Genomic DNA, 8,734 nt, shown 5'->3' with positions numbered 1-8,734 from the left:
CCATGGCATCCCCATGGCATCCCCATGGCATAACCATGGCATCCCCATGGCATCACCATGGCATCCCCATGGCATCCCCATGGCATCACCGGGGCATCACCGGGGCATCACCATGGCATCCCCATGGCATCACCATGGCATCCCCATGGCATCACCATGGCATCCCCATGGCATCCCCATGGCATTACCATGGCATCACCGGGGCATCCCCATGTCATCCCCATGGCATTACCATGGCATCACCGGGGCATCACCATAGTTTTACGGTGTGGGATCTTCGGACGGCCAGTTGAGTTTCCCCCACCCCCCAACACAGCTGAGGATATGGTGAAGGTGTGTGCGGTGCTGCACATCTAACTCACTCACACAGACGAGACGGCAAGCCAATAAAAAAAACATATTTAGTGTTAAAACCGTGGCTCTGTACATCCAGACTATGGTAGATATGATACATATTCAATGCAATGCAACAACAGACAGTATTGGACAATGAATCATTATTATCAGAGTCTATAACAGTCAGTTCAGGGTCTGCGCCGCTGCCCGCACCCGATCCATCTGGTCATACATGTAGTTGATGGTATTCCTGGTAACAATGTCCCTACTGTCCACCGGTACCTTCCTCAGCAAGTCCGCCATGAAAATCCCAAAGGATGAGCAGTCATCCTGCTGCAGACTGCGATGAAGCATCTGCCGACTTTCAGCCAGTTGCTCCAGGTGTGCCTGAATGTCCAGGTCATCGGTGCGCGTGCGCTTGCGCTTGGTCTGGCTGGCTGTCGCTCGCTTGGGGGCTGGTCTCACGGAGGGATCGGGTGACGCAGGGGGCCGGCTGGTGGAGGAGTTGCAGGGAGCAGCTGAGGCGGAACTGTTGGCGGCAGCGCGCACACATGTAGAGGACACGGGGACAGGGGTGGACGGCTGGGAGGCATACAGGCTGTCCAGGTTGCAGGCGGGTGAAGGTGGCTCAGAGCTGGGCTCAGGAGTCGTATCGGAGCTCAGATCACAGCTGGGATCAGAGCTGTGATCTGTATCCTGTGTTGTCTGTGTCTGTAAACAAAAAGCAAATCAACAATTGGTCTCTGTTCAGATCATGTTCCAGTGCACCAATGCACAACTACCATTTAGTATATATGTCTTTCATAGTCACTTTGGTAACGCCACAGTACAAATGTAGTGACGTGCCCTTTGGTAAAGTCCGCAGCAGCGACCAGGGCTGACGTCAGCCCGTCCGCGGCAGCGACCAGGGCTGACCAGGGCTGCCGCGGCAGAGGCCAGGGCGGACGTCAGCCCGTCCGCGGCAGAGGCCAGGGCGGACGTCAGCCCGTCCGCGGCAGAGGCCAGGGCGGACGTCAGCCCGTCCGCGGCAGCGACCAGGGCAGACGTCAGCCCGTCTGCGGCAGAGGCCAGGGCAGACGTCAGCCCTTCCGCGGCAGAGGCCAGGGCAGACGTCAGCCCGTCCGCGGCAGAGGCCAGGGCAGACGTCAGCCCGTCCGCGGCAGAGGCCAGGGCCGACGTCAGCCCGTCCGCGGCAGAGGCCAGGGCAGACGTCAGCCCGTCCGCGGCAGAGGCCAGGGCAGACGTCAGCCCGTCCGCGGCAGAGGCCAGGGCAGACGTCAGCCCGTCCGCGGCAGAGGCCAGGGCAGACGTCAGCCCGTCCGCGGCAGAGGCCAGGGCAGACGTCCAGGCCGTCAGCCGCGGCAGAGGCCAGGGCAGACGTCAGCCCGTCCGCGGCAGAGGCCAGGGCAGACGTCAGCCCGTCCGCGGCAGCGACCAGGGCAGACGTCAGCCCGTCCGCGGCAGAGGCCAGGGCAGACGTCAGCCCGTCCGCGGCAGAGGCCAGGGCAGACGTCAGCCCGTCCGCGGCAGAGGCCAGGGCAGACGTCAGCCCGTCCGCGGCAGAGGCCAGGACAGACGTCAGCCCGTCCGCGGCAGAGGCCAGGGCAGACGTCAGCCCGTCCGCGGCAGAGGCCAGGGCAGACGCTAGCCCGTCCGTGGCAGAGGCCAGGGCAGACGCTAGCCCGTCCGTTGCAGAGGCCAGGGCAGACGTCAGCCCGTCCGCGGCAGAGGCCAGGGCAGACGTACGCCCGTCCGCGGCAGAGGCCAGGGCAGACGTCAGCCCGTCCGCGGCAGAGGACAGGGCAGACGTCAGCCCGTCCGCGGCAGCGGCCAGGGCCGACGTCAGCCCGTCCGCGGCAGAGGCCAGGGCAGACGTCAGCCCGTCCGCGGCAGAGGCCAGGGCAGACGTTAGCCCGTCCGCGGCAGAGGCCAGGGCAGACGTCAGCCCGTCCGCGGCAGCGGCCAGGGCAGACGCTAGCCCGTCTGCGGCAGAGGCCAGGGCAGACGTCAGCCCGTCAGCGGCCCGTCCGCGGCAGAGACCAGGACAGACGTCAGCCCGTCCGCGGCAGAGGCCAGGGCAGACGTCAGCCCGTCCGCGGCAGAGGCCAGGACAGACGTCAGCCCGTCCGCGGCAGAGGCCAGGACAGACGTCAGCCCGTCCGCGGCAGAGGCCAGGACAGACGTCAGCCCGTCCGCGGCAGAGGCCAGGACAGACGTCAGCCCGTCTGCGGCAGAGGCCAGGGCAGACGCTAGCCCGTCCGCGGCAGAGGCCAGGGCAGACGCTAGCCCGTCTGCGGCAGAGGCCAGGGCAGACGTCAGCCCGTCCGCGGCCCGTCCGCGGCAGAGGCCAGGACAGACGTCAGCCCCAGGACAGACGTCAGCCCGTCCGCGGCAGAGGCCAGGGCAGACGTCAGCCCGTCCGCGGCAGAGGCCAGGACAGACGTCAGCCCGTCCGCGGCAGAGGCCAGGACAGACGTCAGCCCGTCCGCGGCAGAGGCCAGGACAGACGTCAGCCCGTCCGCGGCAGAGGCCAGGACAGACGTCAGCCCGTCCGCGGCAGAGGCCAGGACAGACGTCAGCCCGTCCGCGGCAGAGGCCAGGACAGACGTCAGCCCGTCCGCGGCAGAGGCCAGGGCAGACGCTAGCCCGTCTGCGGCAGAGGCCAGGGCAGACGCTAGCCCGTCCGCGGCAGAGGCCAGGGCAGACGCTAGCCCGTCTGCGGCAGAGGCCAGGGCAGACGTCAGCCCGTCCGCGGCCCGTCCGCGGCAGAGGCCAGGACAGACGTCAGCCCCAGGACAGACGTCAGCCCGTCCGCGGCAGAGGCCAGGGCAGACGTCAGCCCGTCCGCGGCAGAGGCCAGGACAGACGTCAGCCCGTCCGCGGCAGAGGCCAGGACAGACGTCAGCCCGTCCGCGGCAGAGGCCAGGACAGACGTCAGCCCGTCCGCGGCAGAGGCCAGGACAGACGTCAGCCCGTCCGCGGCAGAGGCCAGGACAGACGTCAGCCCCAGGACAGACGTCAGCCCGTCCGCGGCAGAGGCCAGGGCAGACGCTAGCCCGTCTGCGGCAGAGGCCAGGGCAGACGCTAGCCCGTCCGCGGCAGAGGCCAGGGCAGACGCTAGCCCGTCTGCGGCAGAGGCCAGGGCAGACGTCAGCCCGTCCGCGGCCCATCCGCGGCAGAGGCCAGGACAGACGTCAGCCCCAGGACAGACGTCAGCCCGTCCGCGGCAGAGGCCAGGGCAGACGTCAGCCCGTCCGCGGCAGAGGCCAGGACAGACGTCAGCCCGTCCGCGGCAGAGGCCAGGACAGACGTCAGCCCGTCCGCGGCAGAGGCCAGGACAGACGTCAGCCCGTCCGCGGCAGAGGCCAGGACAGACGTCAGCCCGTCCGCGGCAGAGGCCAGGACAGACGTCAGCCCCAGGACAGACGTCAGCCCGTCCGCGGCAGAGGCCAGGGCAGACGCTAGCCCGTCTGCGGCAGAGGCCAGGGCAGACGTCAGCCCGTCCGCGGCCCATCCGCGGCAGAGGCCAGGACAGACGTCAGCCCCAGGACAGACGTCAGCCCGTCCGCGGCAGAGGCCAGGGCAGACGTCAGCCCGTCCGCGGCAGAGGCCAGGACAGACGTCAGCCCGTCCGCGGCAGAGGCCAGGACAGACGTCAGCCCGTCCGCGGCACAGGCCAGGACAGACGTCAGCCCGTCCGCGGCAGAGGCCAGGACAGACGTCAGCCCGTCCGCGGCAGAGGCCAGGACAGACGTCAGCCCCAGGACAGACGTCAGCCCGTCCGCGGCAGAGGCCAGGACAGACGTCAGCCCGTCCGCGGCAGAGGCCAGGACAGACGTCAGCCCGTCCGCGGCAGAGGCCAGGACAGACGTCAGCCCCAGGACAGACGTCAGCCCGTCCGCGGCAGAGGCCAGGACAGACGTCAGCCCCAGGACAGACGTCAGCCCGTCCGCGGCAGAGGCCAGGACAGACGTCTGTCCGCGGCAGAGGCCAGGACAGACGTCAGCCCGTCCGCAGCTCCTCTAGCTTCTTCATCTCATGCTTCTCCTCCTCAATCTCCATTATTTATAATGGAATAAAACTGCGTTGTGGGAGATCAAAGTTAATTTAACCATATTTATTTTCATTTTATCTAAGAAAAAACTATGTGAAAATGAAGGAAATATAGAAACAGGAAAAGTCGGTTATCATGAGCAACATTTGATTAATGTCAATAAAGTTCTTCCCCTGTAAAATCTCCACCGTCCAAATAAAGGCACTTTAGTTTAAGCACAACATGACATGAAGTTTACCTCTGAAGGGAAACTGGTAGTTTGTCGGTGGTTAACGAAGGGTTCCAGCCAGGACATGAAGAGGTAGAAGGCCGGGACCCTTTTCCCGTTCTTTTTGGCCCTCATGTCCCTCCGCTGTCGGACAAACTTGTCGCGTGCGTTTTTCCACCTCCTCACCGCCTCGGCCGTATCCAGACCCACATTCCTGGCTATCTCCCTCCATGCGTTGCTGGAATACTTGCTGTCCTTGTGGTGTGGAGAGCGAGAGTCGTACAGATGCGGGTACTTCCTCACTTCCTCGCAGATTCGCTCCTCTAGCTTCTTCATCTCGTGGTTCTCCTCCTCAATCTCCATCTCTCTGATCTCCTCCTTCACCTCAATCTTTACTTCCTGGTTCTCCTTCATGCTTGTCCTGGATTATAATCTCCAGCTCCTCTTTGGTTCCTCAGCTGAAGCTCTTCTTCAGATCAGCTTCCTGTTAGAAACAGCAGATGATCAGACTGAAGGTTCCTCTGTCAGTGAATGAGAGCAGAACATCCTCCATCCATCAGGGATTTAATCTCCACCGTAATAATCTGGCTCTGTGTGAATACAGCGTCTCTCCAGCAGGAGGCGTCTGATTAAGATGCTTCTGATCATGATCTGAGATATTTAGCTTTAGATCCTGCTCTAATCTCACCTGCGTCCTTTCAGGTCTGCATCCATGGAGCCTCATCAGCTTAGAATAACAGTCATTATTCTAAAGCAGAGGAAACCATTAACAGCCTGAGGAAGCTTTAAACATCACAGGACTTTAATCTGAGCTTATAATCCTCACTAGAGTTTAACTTTATCATGGGCTGCGTTCTTAGAAGGCCAGATTTGAATGCCGATTACATCATAGAGCGGCGCCTGGTCGGATTCCAAGAGTCCTCGTTATGCGGCCTTAAAATGCATCCTTCTTTTTGCCCGATTTGAAGGACGGGTCCGATGTATCCTCGGTATTCTTGGTTTACCCAGGATTCATTGCGAGACCAAGCAAGCCGTGATCAGAGGAAAGGTTACTTGGCGCAGAACAGTGGTGAAAATTGGAAGTTCAGTTTAATATAATCCAGTCTGTGAATAGTTCCGTCTGAAATGAATGAAAATAGTTGTTTTAATGGTTATTGAGTCAGATATGTGGCGGTAATGTTTGATTTATCTAAAGGTTTTTATCTGTTACTGTGTAAATGGGTTTGGCTGGAATTTAAGGACAGATTCTAATAGATCTGCAGGGTGGGAACTATAAATCTGATAGGATTTTAATTTTTTATTGCTGTTTTGCACAATATGCTTAACTAAGATTTTTTGGTTGTTCAATATAAGAGATTTTTATTAGGGATGCACGATATAATCGGCCCCTATCGGTATCGGCCTTAAAACTGAATATCGGACATCGGCCACCCCACCGATATTTAACCCGATATTTGATCAGCTTCTGAGTTTCTAAAGTCTAAAAAAAAATAAATAAATACTACTTCTTCTTCTTCCTCAAAAACTTCTTTTTTACAGACTTAAAAACTTCTAAAGACGAGGGAAAAAATATTGATCCATTAAAATATCCCAATATCTTCATATGCTGATATATTGCCATTTAAAAACACCATATCAATCTCTTTTACTAATGAAATATTGCTATATGTCATCGTTATGCTACGAAATCCCCCGAAAATTCACCAAAAGTTGCCATATTTTTATATGTTGATATATTGACGCGGTATCGATCTATTTTACTAACAAAATCTCACAAGAATTTGCAAAATATCACGAGAGTTTGTAACAGAACGATGAAATTTCACCAGATTTTAGAAGTAAAATAGATCGATACCGCGTTTTTAAAAATCTATTTGATATCAGCATATGAAAATATATTTGAGTTTATTATTGTTCAAAGTGTCAGAAATGGATAACAAAACTGCTATTTTCAATGACTACTTATTTTTGTCCAGCTTTAACATCGGTATCGATATCGGTTATCGGCTACATGAGTTTTAAAATATCGGCATATCGGATATCGGCCAAAATCCCAATATCGTGCATCCCTAGATTTTTTTTATACATAAATTGTTTAGATTTACTTATATCTTTTTTACCGCTTTTATAGAATAGAAAATCCCTTTATTGTCCCACAATTGGCAAATTTACAGCAGCAGAAAGATTATTGAAATGGTCACACATGTGGACCTTAGAAAAATGTATAAGAATAACATAATAGGGAAGAGTTCAAATATAAACAATAAAATCCTGTAAAGTGTTTTAACAATATAAAACTGGAGAATAAATAACCAATATGCAGCTATGGACATTTTTACAGTAATTTGAAAATAGCAGCAGCATCAGAGATGTGCAGAATGACAGCAGCAGGTTATTTAACTGACTAAGGTTTCTATCATTACATTTGATTTGATCTCTTCCTGCTCCCGCTGGTTGGAACCTTTATTCCACTCTGGATTCTCATCAGTCTTTGTTCACTTTATAATAATAAAATAAAAAAACAGTTTTGAAAAGTTCAGTAACGGTAGTTTTCTTTTCCTGCTTTGTTTGTCACCTGTCACGGTTGCTAAGCGACAGAGCGTGCCGTTTGAATCCACAGCCAAAACTCTTCCTCTCCTTATTGTCACGGACCTGGAAGGATCCAGTCCAGGTAGACCGGGTCCTTTGGAGGATGCAGCCCTTCGATTCGAACACAGCCACTGTTTAGTTCGCTCCTGTTCTTGTTGTTTACACTGACCTAGATAAGCTAAGCTAGGCTAGGCTAGGCTAATGTAGCTCGGCAGTTTTTCCAGCCGTCCATTAAAATCCCAAACTTTGAAGCTAAAGCCTGGTTTAGCCGTTAGAACCTGGATCAGCTTCTTCCAGTGAATCAGATCATTTAAAGGAACAAAGCCAACATTTCTCCTACTTTCTCGGCCGCCATCTTTCCATCTGCTCACCTTCTAGCCTCCATGGAGCTTCCAGCCGGCTGGGAGGCAGCGGGAGCCACGGAACCGGGACGCCTGCGGTTCTGGAGGCGGTAGGGTTCGGTTAGAGATGGACCGACCCGAACCGATGGTTCAGAGGAATAGAGAAACTCCTGCAGAGCTGCTGCTGCCCCGGAAACGACGTTTCCTGTGTTTCTTCTTCTTCTTCTTCTTTAAATTTTTGGCGGTTGGCAAACAACAGATTGATGCATTTCCGCCACCTACTGGAATGGAGTGTGAATCGGAATGACTCCATAGAACTGAATTCTATTTTACAAATGTGTTATTTTCAGATATCCTAATATTATTCTGTAAATGTTAGTGTCTGAATGACTGCTTAATATTTCAAATAAATCTAATTTAACTTTCACTTTCCTTAAATTTTGAATGAATTGATGTCTCTCCTCATATTTATTACAGTAAAACATGACATCTTTCCCACAATATTCCCATTTACCATCCCTATGGTTCCCTGAGATGAACAGAGTTCTGTTTAATCCAATGTGACTAAATGTCAATCGAGAAATAAATGTTTCTTCTCTTGTTGTTCTTCTCATGTCTAATAAAATTTTAATCATTTCTTCTGTATAAACTGAAAGTCCATCACTTATTCTTTTCTTAATTTTAACATTTAATTCTGGTATTATTAAAGATACTGCTATTTGATTTGTTTTTGTTGATTTATTAATATATCCCTGTACGTTTCTTCTGCTTCTTCTTCTTTAAGGGATATTATTGGAGGTTGGCAGGAAACGAAATGGCGCATTAGCGCCACCACCTGGTGTGAATCTGAATGGCTACTACTTGTACTGAACAAAACAAAACAAAATAAACCAAATCAAAATTAGACTAAAATCCTCTCAATTACATTGATTAATCTAAGCTAATGCAAAACAATTACATAACACTGGTCTATTGAGTTCTTTCTAAGGATTTCTATTAAATCAAAATGTATTCTTTCCTTTTTATGATTTTGAAGCATTTCTCTCCTTTTTCTTTCCTATTTCTTACAGTGAACCATAACATGTTGGATTGTCTCTTTTTGCTCACAGTATTCACACCTACCACTGTTATGTTTACCTATTGGGAATAAAGTGCAGTTTATTCCTGTGTGCCCAAACCTAAGGCCGCTTATCCAACTGTACTCAG

At 53.4% G+C, this 8,734-nt stretch overlaps 1 protein-coding gene across 4 annotated transcripts; it reads right to left on the bottom strand.

The window, feature by feature from the left end:
• Positions 1–383: 383 nt before the first annotated feature.
• Positions 384–7,767, bottom strand: LOC119779815. 4 transcript variants are annotated; one of them, XM_038279621.1, is made up of 3 exons: positions 7,528–7,767; positions 4,629–5,082; positions 384–1,047 (listed from the first exon to the last, which is right to left on the bottom strand). In XM_038279621.1, exons 2-3 carry the CDS (start codon positions 5,010–5,012, stop codon positions 520–522), a joined length of 912 nt encoding a protein of 303 aa, XP_038135549.1. In that variant the 5' UTR covers positions 5,013–5,082; positions 7,528–7,767; the 3' UTR covers positions 384–519. The 4 variants fall into 4 exon arrangements, with proteins under 4 accessions (XP_038135549.1, XP_038135546.1, XP_038135548.1 ...); XM_038279618.1 differs by having other exon boundaries at positions 7,559–7,766; XM_038279620.1 differs by lacking the exon at positions 7,528–7,767 and adding an exon at positions 5,287–5,443.
• Between the last annotated feature and the right edge of the window lie 967 nt (positions 7,768–8,734).

The sequence above is a fragment of the Cyprinodon tularosa genome, unplaced genomic scaffold (assembly GCF_016077235.1).
Source record: "Cyprinodon tularosa strain WSP-4 unplaced genomic scaffold, ASM1607723v1 ctg1518, whole genome shotgun sequence".
Lineage (NCBI taxonomy): Eukaryota > Metazoa > Chordata > Actinopteri > Cyprinodontiformes > Cyprinodontidae > Cyprinodon > Cyprinodon tularosa.
Note: the sequence above shows the minus strand (reverse complement) of the source record. Positions and strands in the feature narration are given on the sequence as shown.